The following is a 13,674-nucleotide window of genomic DNA, read 5'->3' as shown; positions in this document are numbered from 1 at the left end:
ACCTTATTTATCATAAAGAAAGTGTTGGATAGAATTTCAGAGCTATCTCCCTACTCCCTTGCCCTATAGCTGAGCTCATGTCAGGGCGGGTCAAGCACAGTGGCCTATTAATCCAAATTGTTTGATTATATGTAACCAACCAACTTTAGAAAGCAACTAAAACTTGCTTAATTAAGCTGAAATGAAGAATTTGTGAATGTGCATCAGGAAACCCCACAGCAGGAATAGAAACGAGTCTAAAGAAAGAACTGGTCTTATGAAATAAAAACCTATAAGAAAAAAAAACATCTCTGTCTTTCTGTCTGTCTGCTTTATCTGTTTCTCTTTATATTGGTTTTCTCTTCTTCTAGGTTCACAGGGTAGCAGAGGGTCTACATTTCTAGGGTTTAGCTATTCTTTAAGACACTTGTTAAAACTAACTTTTTTTTTTAAGTCTCAATGTCAACTTCTTGGAAGCTTGAATCTCATTAGCCAAACTTAGGTTGTATGTCAGATCTGTTCCAGATTATCATTGTACAGGAGGAAGTAGTACAAACTTGGTTGTCGCAGACCACACCCTATAGATAAAGGAGACATTTAGAAAGTTTCTATAAGTGCCTTAAGGGGAAAGCTTAAGCAGGGAGGTGGAAACCAGAGAGAGGGGTGATGCCTAGGTATGTGAATCTCATTGCTTCTTTAGGTGGATGAGTTTGTGTTAGTCTGAGGGAGACAGGAATCAGGTAGAATCTGTGATAATTGGAGAGAAGAGTCAACTTCGGAATTTTGTAATGCAAACCCTCGTATTGGGGTTGAATTCTCTGACACCAAGAGGAAGGAAGCAGCTTCCCTAAACTCAGCAGTGAGTTGTGATCTAAGTATTTCAGTGCTCAATATTCCAAGAATAATATGGAAATGTTTGTTAGATTGTAGAGACCAGTACAGAGATAGAAGTTATCAGCATCTTCTTTCCTTTAGAAACCTTATTGATTTCAAAGCGTTAATGCAAAATTTCCAAATATGCAATTTGAGAGTCTCTGAACACTGTAGTCTGATTTTGAAGGAGATTTGTTAGCATAAAATACCTTTAAGCTATCTGAAAGGAATAATTATAGTTTAACATTAGAAAATATACTACAATCATGCTAATAGGTCAAATAAGACAATAATAAACATTTCATAAGATTGTGTAAAGTCATATGATAATATTAGCCTAATTTATGTTACAAATACAAAACAAAAAAACTAGAAATTGAACAAATATTTAACATAAAGCACATCTTTCTCAATCTATAACATTATATATTTATAGTTATTCTTATCAAAGAGATGGATTAAACCTATTACCACTGTTATTAATATTCTATCAGTTTTAACCAGTGTGATAAACATGAAACAAAAACGACAAAGATTATTACTGTAAGGAAAAAATTATTTCATCTCAACAGTACTTATATTAGAAAGATAAAACATAACATTAATATTAGAACATTAAGACTTTTCTACATAGTATTGAGAAGTCATTGTTAATACATGGGAACTGGAGTGCTTGTTTTCTTTTGCAAAAATTATTTAAAATATTTTGGAATAAATTGAACCTGTTTGAAGACAACTTTACTGAGAGACATACAACATATTTGAAAAAACGGAGAGACATTTCTTGTTTATGGACAGAAGAGCTAAGCATAGGAAAAACGTTAATTCTTTCTGAATAAATCTGTATTCAGGCATGTTATAATTCCAGTAGAAATAACTAGGCAATATTTTCTGGAATTTTAATAGTATTTTAAATTTTAAATATGAGAGTAAATGAGCAAAAATTACTGGAGTGATTTTAAGGAAAAATATTCCTACCAAACATTTAACACTTAAGCATAATGTTAAACTACAATAATCAATCCAGTATGAAACTAATACCAGAATAGACATGTGATAAACTACAATAATCAATCCAGTATGAAACTAGTACCAAAATAGACATGTGGTAAATGAATCCAAATAGAAATAGTCAGAAACATGTAATGATGATAAATAAGTAAATAATTCTACAATTGTGTGTGTGTGTGTATATACATATATATATATCAGTTTATCATATGATAATGGTGGCTTTAGAACTCAGTGGGAAATAACATTTTATTGATTAAGAGTTTACAGTAGATTCACCTGAGATGATTTTTCCACATAAGAAAGTATTATCCATTGAAATTTATTTTAGAATTGTGTGAAAAAGAAGCAAAAGAATAAAGAAAATAAAATGCAGGAGAAGGTTTATTTGATTTGAATGGGAAAGTTTAAAATCAGTAAAAGAAATTATTTTTAAAAATGCCATGTTTGATTCTTTAAAAGTATAACACTTGGATATTAAAAATTATCATGAACATAATTTCAAAACGGAAATTATAAGGATTCATTGGGGGGGTTGTGTCAAAACATGAATATCCTAAATATTAAAAGAACCACGTGAATTGATATGAACTATGCAATCTCTAAGAGATCAATTGACAAAACTTGTAAATGTTAATAAACATTTGAAAAAATGTTAAGTCTCACTTATAATCAAAGAAAAGCCAATTCATCAATGAGAGACTATTTTCCCCTTGTCAAATTTATGAAGACTTAAACATTTATAGTTACTAAAATGTATTATGTTGATCGGCATTGTTTTTTTGGAGATCATTTGCCTGGTGTACATATCAAATTCTTATTTTCTTATTTCTAGAGATGTATTCTAAGAAAATTATTAACAATAATTATATTTACAGTAATTCATTGAAAAAAACAAATCACAGTTTCACTTTGTTTTTAGCTAAAACCCACCAACAATATATTGTATAGTATAAAATCACTCTAGTTATTTTTGCTCATTTACTCTCATAATTTTAAATTACTATGAAAATTCCAGAAAATACTGCCTAGTTATTTCTACTGGGATTATAATATGCCTTAATACAGATTTATTCAGAAAGAATTAACATTTTTCCTATACTTAGCTCTTCTGTCCATAAACAAGAAATGTCTTTCTGTTTTTTCAAATATGCTGTGTGACTCTCAGTGAAGTTGGCATAACACTGTATAATGGTGTTGACTGCGTATTTGGGATCCTAGGTTTTTTTCCCTAGTTCTGCCACTTTTCTGTGTTGCGAGCCCTTCCAAGCCTCTCAACTTCATCTTTTAAATAGAAATATTATACTAAAATGGTCTAATATTTGAGTTCTCTTCCAGGCCTGAATTCTCTACATAATCTTTTAAAGCCAAAGGTGTTCTTTACAAGAAAAAAAAATAGATGCCTATCAGTGTTCTTGTCTTTCTTTAGTTGTTTATATTCATGTTTATCTTTCATAAATCATTTATTTATTTTACATATAGTTTATTGATTCTCTTCTAAGGTACCTAATTTTTACAAGAGTGCTGTGTCTTTTAAAATTGAGAATACACAGATTAAGACAGTGTGGTTCTGTGAGTTGTCAAATATCATAGCTTAACAGTGGAGGTACAGAAACCTGTTACTAACAATAATTCAATTTGATAAGTGATATGATAGAGGAATGAGCACTTACAAACACAGCGTAAGGTTGAGAGTAAGAAACTACATAAGGGAAGCTTAAAGATTACAACACAGAGAGCAAGTGACATCTAATTTAAGTTGCAAATAGAAAGTGACATTTCTTCTGGTGGACAAGATGTGGAAAAGGTATTCATGACAGAGAAGGCAGTTTAATAATAGCTTGAAGACTGGGAAGAGCATTCACATTCTAAGAAAGTTGAGCTTCCACTGTGGAAGAATGTAACACAGTGGTTGTGGGGGCAGTCAGGTGATGAGACTGTAAGATGAGCTTGGGCCTGGTTAGAAACCTCTGCCAAGTTTGGCTTTGAATTTGACACAGCAGGGAAAAAGGAATGGAGCTTTTTAGCAGGACAGTGAAGTGCTAGGGGGTAAGTGTTTTAGAAAAGTAACTATGGCAGCAATTTGAAAACTGAAGCAAGTGAGATTAAAGACAGGGATGGTATGTTTAAGAGATAGTTCCAGTAGTCACAATGAGAAAATAGTATCTAAAATAGGAAAGTAAAGGTACATGTGAAATGGAAAGAAGTCAAAGATAGAGGAAGGAAATACAGAATTATTTGAATGATGACTCTGTTCGAGGTACTGTGCTTTGACTAGAAACCAAAGAAGTATCTTAACTTCCCCAGTGATCTCTCTTTATAACTGTTTGTGACAACCTCATTACTGGAGATAATTCAGTATTTTAGTAAATATACTATTGATGTAATCAACTTGACCCTACTTTGTTTCATCGACTTTTTTTTTTGAGAGACGGAGTCTCGCTCTGTCACCCAGGCTGGAGTGCAGTGGTGCGATCTCGGCTCACTGCAACCTCTGCCTCCCGAGTTCAAGCAATTCTTCTTCCGCAGCCTCCCCAGTGGCTGGGACTACAGGTGCATGCCACCAAGCCAGCTAATTTCTTTTGTATTTTAGTAGAAGACAGGGTTTCACCATGTTGCCCAGGCTGGTCTCAAACTCCTGAGCTCAGGCAATCTGCCCACCTTGGCCTACCAAAGTGCTAGGATTGCAGGTGTGAATCATCGAGCCCGGCCTCATCTACTTTTATAAGTAGAAAATGAGACAGAAATTCATTATATGGAAAAATTGACATAAAATGTCATCTCTTGAAGTTATGGTGCATAATTTCCTTATGATTAAATTTACTTGTCTAGTAAATGAAATAAAGTCAAATATGATTGATTATCTGTTGATCTAAAAATAATATCCTTTTTAATAATTGTCTCAGAAATACAATTGAGGAAATTAATAATTTGGAAATATATAATTCTTGAAGTCTGCTTATCGCTATATAATCAGTATTACTGTATATCCATTCACTTTTTAAAAATATATAAATATTTTTAGGAATAAATAGTCGATTCACAATTAAGTAATTTTTTTGTTTCTGATGGAGGCATCAAGCTACCTGTAAAGTATTAATCTTAACCATTAAATCACCATGAAATTTAGTACTGTAATTCTATCTGCCTCTGTTTTCTAACCGAGTGAGGTGTTAAACTGTGGGGTTTTCAAAGTCTGATTTCTTGTATAGTCTTGAAGGACAAGGTTTATATCTCTTATTTCTCCCTTAAAATATAAGGACTTACATGTGGGCCAAGACTGAGCCAGCATTGAAGAAAAGCTTGAAGCAAATCGGTTTTTACTCTAGCTCTTCCTAGAGTCCTACTCAACTTCATCCACTGTGTTGGGCTTCTTTTATCATTCTTTATTTTTGTAATTCCTGGTCGTCTTCATCACATTTGAAAAAAAGCAGGATAAATGATAAACCCTGGAGAGAGGTGGAGTACCATGGGCTTAATAATTGAGGGCTGACCTTGGGTCTAAACTGGGGTGCAGTAATGAGCCTTGAATGAAGAATGAGGAAACAGATGTAGGAACAGAGAGGATTTGAGGTGGTGGGAAAAGTTTCTGAAGGAGTTTATATCTAATGGTTTGTATTTTTTTCTAGCGATCAGAAACACAAACTTTATACTCAGTTTGAATCTAGCTTTACAACTTTCGACACCTTGTAACAGTGGCCAAGCAACAAAACCTCTATAAATTTTTGTTTCCTCATTTATAAAAAAAGATGATAAGAATATATATAGTATATCTATTTTGGTTTCCTCTCAAGTTTAAATGTAAGGTGATGATACATAGACAACACTTAAAAATATATAAACTGTACAAAATATGGAGAATATTTTATCAATAGAGATTTAACAGACTGCTTGGGTCATCTTACAAAAATGATGAGATGACTGAGTTGGGACTGAGGACTTGAGAATCTTTAGAAAGATGCAGACTTAGAAAGTACTACATATAAGGATCAGTTTGGGAGGTGAAAACAAGGCAGGAGTTGGAAAGGATGCTTCTGCCGCAGCACCAACCAACAGAGTATTTTCAGCAGTGCCAGGTCCTTGGATATAGGAACAGAAATGTGAATGTTTTCATGACATTCTTAAAGTAAATAGGAAAGTACTTTACTGCTGAGATGGGCATCTAATGAATCTAGAATTGACCAGGTGGGGTTCATTCTCTCATTATTTATCCTTGTTTCTTCAAAATTATATATTACTTTTTTATTGATGGTATTTAATGGAATTGCGCCCGTTATTAGGGATAATTATTTTCTTAGTGGTATTTTGCTTCAGAAAGAATCTACCCAAAAATTATAATGGAGACTTGATTATTTTTCCTCTTTAAATCTGTTAACTTTTATAATTACATTAAGGTTTAAACACAAAATTAGTTTGAAAGTGAGGGATAGGGGCTGGATGCTGTGGCTTATGCCTGTAATCCCAGAATTTGGGAGGCCAAGATTGGTGGATCACTTGAAGTCAGGAGTTTGAGACCAGCCTGGCCAACATGGTGAAACCCCATCTCTACTTAAAATACAAAAATTAGCCCGGCATGGTGATGCACACCTGTAATCCCAGCTGCTAGGGAGGCTGAGGCAGGAGAATTGCTTGAACCCAGGAGGTGGAGGTTGCAGTGAGCCAGGATCCTGCCACTGCACTTCAGCCTAGATGATAGAGGGAGACTCTGTCTCAAAAACAAAAAGAAAGAAAAAGTGAGGAACATTAATGAAAAAATTCCTTTAAATTCTTGTGCCTAAGTATTATGCTTTTGGGATTTTAGTTTTCCCAGTCTTTTGGATGTGTTTAAAAATGATTATAAAATAACTTTAGACTCATATAAACAGCTTGTCTGTAGCTAAGTGAACAATTACTCAATTTTAATTTAAAAAATCTGTAAGTATACATTTATGGTATTTATGTTCATATGTCACAAACATTCATTTAACATTTATTAAATGTCTATTACGTGCCCAACTGTGCCATTTGTATTTTTTCTCTGTTCCGTCTCTGACTTCTTTTACTTCATCTTCCTTTATATCTTAAAATTCTTCTTCTCTCCTCTTGTCCTCTTTCTTCCCAATATTTCTCTGTTTGCCCTTGTGATCATCCAGTAACCAAGAGAGTGGCAAGTGGCTAGGATCGTGAAGTTTTGAGAGACAGACATGAGCTCATATCCTAGCTCTTCCACTAATGTTGAAAGATCTTGGATAAGTTATTTATATTTTATAAGCCTTTATGGCCTCATCTTTGGATGGAAAAATAATAATACCTACCTCATAGCGTTATTGTGAGCATTTAATGAGATAATTCATGCTTAAGAACTTAACACGATGCCTGGTACAGTGATGGTAACTATTATTTTTTTCTGCTCCTGACAATAAACCCTCAGTATATATTTACTGAATTTCAAATATACACACATAAAAACCCACCAAATACATGCCCATCCACACTAATTCCTTTACATGCCTTAGATTTCAAAGCATCTGATAAATCTCCTGTAATCAGTAATATTGTGCTGTTTGAATTTAATTTCTTATTTCTTCAAGGTGTTATTCATCTATTCCCAAAAGGGTTAGGCTTTTTAGTTTGCCCTTTCTTTTTTCTCTTGCAGTCACCTCCTGAACCCTTGATTTCTTATTAGAACCTTAGGGTAAGATATGGGAGTAAAATGACCTAAAACCTATATGAATATATCTGGCCTCAAGTAAAATGACAGGATAGATAAGAAGGTGGAGGCTGTTGGTTGAAAAGGTGTTCAGGGAATGTGTACTAGAATACAATACACCTCCTAGGTTAAGAGTCTCTTCAAAAACTTAGTTGTTGCCTGAGAAGAGACCCTCTTTCCTTTGCAGAGTTAAACTGTTGCCCTCTGATCACACCCAACTCAATCAGAGAAAAGTCCTTGTAGCACTGCCCAGTTGACTCAGTTGTCCATGCTCACAGAACAGAGATGAGTGGATTCTGCATGACAGAACTAGTTAAAAGTCATATGCCCTATTTATTTAAAAAAGTAATTCAAATGGAAATGAAAATACACATTTTGGCAAGTACAATTTATACTTAATCCTGCTTAAGAAAGCTCTAATTTTCCCCAGATCTTGGGCTTTTTGTTGTTGTTAACTTTAGAGAAAGTATAAAATACATACAGAAGAGTACAATAAATCTATAGCTTAGTGAATTTTCATAAACTGAAAGCACCCCACACAGAATCCAGAACACCAAACCAAACCCCCAAATACTCAGCCGGCACCTCAAAACCCTCCTGGGTTCTCTATTCCTCATTACACCCGTGCCAGGAAGTTGCTCTCCTAACTTTTGATAGCACAGACTAGGGGTTCCTGCTTTTAAACTTTATATAAATAAAATTGTATAATCTGTACTTTTAAATGTCTGGCTTCATTTCACAGCAATTTTTAATAAAGATAAAATATATTTCTACCATTATCTGTCTCTATTAATGTTAGATTCAATTATTTAAATTTACTTTGTTGGATATTCATATTTAATTTTTAAAGCCGAAGAAATTATTTTATGAAATAACATTTAATATCTATTAATGAGGTTTAAATTTATAAAGGTTTACATTTTAGTATAATACCCATAATTTCTTTGAAACTGGTAAAGAAAATATTACCTTCATGAACCTTCTCGTCTTGATTTTGTTATCGTCATTCTTTTAAATAATAAACTTCATTTTGTAGAGCAGTTTTAATCTCACAGCAAAATTGAGCGGAATGTATAGGAGTATCTATAGTTCTACGTTGAGATTCATTCTCTGACCTAAAAGTCCTCTGTCCTCCACCTATCTATATTTCCTTCCCACCTCATCTCTGGCAACCACTGATCTTTTAACTATCTCCAGAGTTTTGCCTTTTCCAGATGTCTTATAGTTGGAATTATACAGCACCTAGCTTTTTCAGATTTGCCTCTTTCACTTACTGATATACGTTTGGGCTTCCTCCATGTCTTTTTATGGCCTGGTAGTTCATTTCATCTTACTATTATTGAATTTTAAGGGCTCTTTGTATATTTTGATATAGTTGTCCTTTATCAGTTGTGTCTTTTCCATATATTTTCTCCCAGTCTGTGGCTTGTCTTCTGCTTCTCTTGAATGTATCTTTTCCAGAGCAGAAGTTTTTCATTTTAATGAAGGCCAGCTTATCAATTCTTTCTCTTATAAATTGTGCTTTTGGTGCTGTAGCTAAAAAGCATCCCCATACCCAGTGTTATTTAGACTTTCTCATATGTTATTATCTTCTAATAGTTTTAATAGTTTTCCCTTTTACATTTAGGTCTATATGATTCATTTTGAGTTTGTGTAAAGAGAATAAGGTCTGTGCCTAGATTTACTTATATTTTTTTTGCATGGGGTTGTCCAGTTGTTCCAGCACTATTTGTTGAACACATCCTTTTTTTTCCACTTTGAGATTTGAGGATGAAACTTTTGCCCATACTCAATTGTTCAAATGTCATTAAAAGTGAAGTCAAGTGTTCTTTGTAGTCAGAATTGTGTGTGTATGTATCATTGTTGTTATTTTTGTGATTGTTGGGACTGAAGGAACATAAATATTGTCTAAACAATGATGAAATAAATAAAAACTAATAAGATTGAATTGAAAAACTACCCAGGGAAAATATTACTGCATAGGATTTATTGGCCGGCTGTTGAGCACCTGATTAATCCGTATGGATATTAAATGTAATTCCTGAAATATTTCATCTTCCAGGAAACAGCATTCTTACATCTGTTTCAGTTTCAATTGACACCATCAGAAAATAATCTAATCCCATCAGTCTCTGTCCTAGGCACTGAGGAGAAGAAAATTATACTCTCCCAGCTAATTCTCTAGGGTATTTCCAAAGTACTAAAAACATCAGTAAAAGGTTACCAACGTTTTCTTTCTCTTAGCATGTAATTGTTTCATTTTACCAGGGAGGAAAACACATTTGCTTTTCTTCACTTAGTTGTTAATGACAGCATGTCAGAGTTGTCACACATTCTAGAGTCAATAAATTCTAGAGTGCTAAAGAGACATTTGAGAAAACTGCAGTGTTCTTGATCGTACTTTGCTCCTTTTTCTAAAAATAAGTGCTTTCTGATTTTTCTATCCCCGTATTTATTCTGAAATGACATCAGCCGTCTGCAAAAAAAAAAAAAAAAAAGCTTTTGACTGACATTTCAGACATTTTTTCCAGGTGGTAGTTAAATAAGAATTACTTGGGTATATCTCTCTGATCCTTCTAGATAAACTTCAGTCAAAACCATAAAGAGAATTGACACTTCTTATACACAGAAACTATCTTGGGGAGAGGGAGAGGAAAGACATTTTCACTGTTAAAGACTGCAATTAACTAGTAGATTTAAATGAGAAAGTTTTTCGTTTCATCTTAAGCAGTCTATGTGCATAGGCGCAAACTATCAAGATATTGTTAAAAAATAATGAGATTTTTTATTGCAATGTTAGCATAATACTTTCTTTTTATACCTTTACAGGTTATGTGCTTCATCAGTTTAGCACTATGTGAACCTTTCAAATGAGCTGCAGATACAAAGTTTAAATGATACTACTTTGGACAATGATATGCTAATATATGAATAAACAAACACCATTTCATGTTGGATTTTTTTTTCTTTTTAGCATTATTGAAACCATCTTTTGGCTTTTGAGCATGATGGCAATGTGCTTTACTGGTACTGAAGCAGAAAATAACCAGTCCATAAATTTTCTAGCAGCCTCCAGACACAAAATGTTTATGAAAATAAAATAGCATATTTTGCAAACTCCAGAATGGTTTCAGCTGAATAGCTTTAAGTCCTACCACAGGTCTAACTAGAAAGTGAATTTATAATAACAAGAGCTTTTAAGTTTACAATGGAGTGTGTGCGCATAAACACACAGCTACCTGTCTTTATACAGAAATAGAGGAAATAAAAAGAATAAAATGATATATGTAAAGAAAGGATATGTTTTCTTGCCAATGTCAAGATAAATTTTTCTAACTTCATAGAGATATTGAGTAAAAGTAGATTTTGAATTGCTTCATACCTTTGAACAGTGACTGGGATAAACCAAATGACATTTGAGCTTGTGTTAGCTTTTGGCTGGCATTTACAGAAAATGTTTCCAGAGCCAGTTCACTACCTATATTGTTATTATTGTTTTTAATCTTAAGAATCGAACAAGAAACAAATATGCTCAGAGTACTGTGGACAACATCTATCTTTACTACATTTTAAGAGCATCATAATTTAGGCATGATACTATTGCAGATTAATGTAATGAGCTATTTTAAAACTTTAACGATTTATTGCAGGTTTTTAAATACTGCATTCTGAATGGCCCCATGGGAAAGGTGTTTAATTGACATATGCAAGTTTAGGTGATTCTATTTGATAACGCAAGGGACTATGCTCACAGATTCAATCTAACATAAAAAATTAACCCTGTGCATTTCAAGCGTTCCTTGAAATAATAATACCTGATTAGCCTATCCATTTCTAATGTTTGGTCTGAATTAGGAAAAAAACTGTTAAATGCCATATCATTATCCGGCGGTGGTTCTCTAAGATTTTAAGTATTTCTCTTTGTAGACAAGGGAATATGAATACTTAATCACCGTGATTGAAAAGTCTTTGCACAGTTTCCTGGCAAGGCAATGATATCACAAATACATAAAGATTGATGCATTCCAGTGTGGATTCAGATCACTTAAAATGTAGATTCGGAGGGATAGAATAAAATACACTATATGGCATTTAGAAAAATAATAAATTGCTTTAAACTGCCTGCCTATTTTGTATTGTTTTCCCTATCCCATATTTGAATAATAAACATTCTTTTAGTATCTGAGGTGGAAAATAATCTCATCATTTGAGATTTATATTCAAACTAATGTATGTATATATACAAAGATGATAAGCTCCTAATAAGTACGCCAGGTTTTCTTATTTGAATACTCAGTGGAAAATTTCTTTAGTGATAAATTTAAAATTTAACCATATTAAATCATTTTAACTGTTAATCATCTTGAATTTTTTCAAATTACAATAAAAATTTCAGACATCTTAATGCTTTTAATTTTAATATGTGTGTGTGTATATACATTTGTGTGTACATATATGTGTGTATATGTGTGTGTATATATACATATATATGTGTGTATATCTATATATATATGTATATATGCCTGTGTGTGTGAGTATATATATATTCTGTCATTAGCCCTAATTGTCCTGTCTAGTAGAGCAACTGAGCATTATTATGCCATTTGACAACATACATATATATATAAAATTTAAATATAGACTAAGTAATTCTTCAAGGGCTCAAATCCTGGCTTTACCACTTAACTAGGTAGGTGAACTAGATATATGCTTCACTATATTTAAGACTCACAGATAGTCAAGGAATTGGGACTAGATCCAGAATTTTCAATTCTATGTTCAATGCTCCAAGTATCAAAGGAGCTAAAAGAGGACATTGCTCTGAAGATAGCCAATTAAAATTGCTAAATCTGCATTCATTCCTCAAGCTAGTCATTGGACAGATTATTAATCAGTGCTTACTATATACTAGGCATTGTTAGGAGCTGAATAAGCAAAACACAAACCCTGTCCTCAGGAGGATGCAGTTTAGTAACACATATACTTAACAAGCAACTACAAAATGTAAAGTATTTCCATGCGGAAACAGGATATTGTCAGAGGAGGAGAGTGGGACTAATTAGGTAGGGAAGTCAAGGAAAATGTCATCAAGATAGAGGTATTTGAACTGAGTCCTGATTTGTAAGAAGGATAAGAGCCTAGGAAAAGCTGTTACAAAAGCTTTTAGACAGAAAAGAGATTTGTGTAAGCACCATAGTAAATTCTTTTCTGTCATGGGAGTCAGAGCCCTTTGTGCTAAAAAGTGTGTTATTTCCTGAAGTTCTCACAGTATGATTTGCTCTTTAGAGTTAAAATGATACATCATCTAGTAAACACTTTGTAGAAACCCATGGAGATCCTTATAGCTATTCTCACAGTGTTTAGCGTCCAGGCATGTCTTCTACATGAGTCTGTACTACACCCTACTGTAGTTAGGAAGTACTGATTTTTAAAGTGTTTTCTTGAAGTTCACGCTGTGAACATGACACTACTGAACACTGAAAATATTTTGTCTTGCAAATACCTCCTAGATTTTAATTGCAGCTTCTGGAAAGTATAGCATAGCAAACTACATCAGATAACAACTAGTCAAATGTTAATTAATTTTCATAGTCATTTTTTTTAGAGACTTGGTCTTGCTTTGTTGACCAGATTGGAGTGCAGTGGCTTTTCACAGGCATACTATAGTGCACTACTGCCTTGAACTCAAGACTTCATGTGATTCTCCTGCCTCAGCCTTCTGAGTAACTGAGAATACAGGCACGTGCCACTGTGACCACCAATATAGCCATTTTAATGACTGCTGTAAGCTTCTATGGAAAGTAAACGCTCTCCACTTGATCTTATCATTGAATTCCTCCCACTCCATGCAAGGAGGAAGAGGTTGAATTGGATGGGTTAGATTTGAGGTTTAACTCTTTGCTGCTGGGTGGAGTCATCACCTGGCTAAAAGCAAGTGAGCAAGGCTCTTGTTGGAGGATTCCCTAAAGGACCAGTGATAATGAGGTGGTGAGATGCGCTCTCTAAGCAGTTCAGGCCTCCTAGCTTTTCTTCTAAGGATGTGCTTTCTCACATACAGTGGCTGACCAAAGATCACTCTTCTGGCCTGAGAAGGCCTGGGGCAGATTGGTCCAGTTCAACTC

General features: G+C 33.7%; 1 protein-coding gene across 2 annotated transcripts in view; it reads left to right on the top strand.

The window, feature by feature from the left end:
* The window catches only part of GRM8 (glutamate metabotropic receptor 8), an 845,421-nt gene that overhangs the window by 520,998 nt on the left and 310,749 nt on the right, over nucleotides 1-13,674 (top strand). Inside the window, exon 7 of one of the 2 annotated variants that reach the window (XM_058426349.1) lies at nucleotides 10,382-10,427. The exons of the other annotated variant lie outside the window; for it this stretch is intronic. Coding sequence (XP_058282332.1) covers nucleotides 10,382-10,413 — 32 coding nt within the window. The 3' untranslated portion in view covers nucleotides 10,414-10,427. Of the gene's footprint in view, nucleotides 1-10,381; nucleotides 10,428-13,674 lie in introns of those variants that run through there. 2 annotated transcript variants of the gene reach the window in all.

The sequence above is a fragment of the Hylobates moloch genome, unplaced genomic scaffold (assembly GCF_009828535.3).
Source record: "Hylobates moloch isolate HMO894 unplaced genomic scaffold, HMol_V3 SCAFFOLD_1, whole genome shotgun sequence".
In the NCBI taxonomy this organism is placed as follows: Eukaryota; Metazoa; Chordata; class Mammalia; order Primates; family Hylobatidae; genus Hylobates; species Hylobates moloch.
The sequence above is the reverse complement of the archived record's forward strand: the minus strand, read 5'-3'. Positions and strand labels throughout refer to the sequence as shown.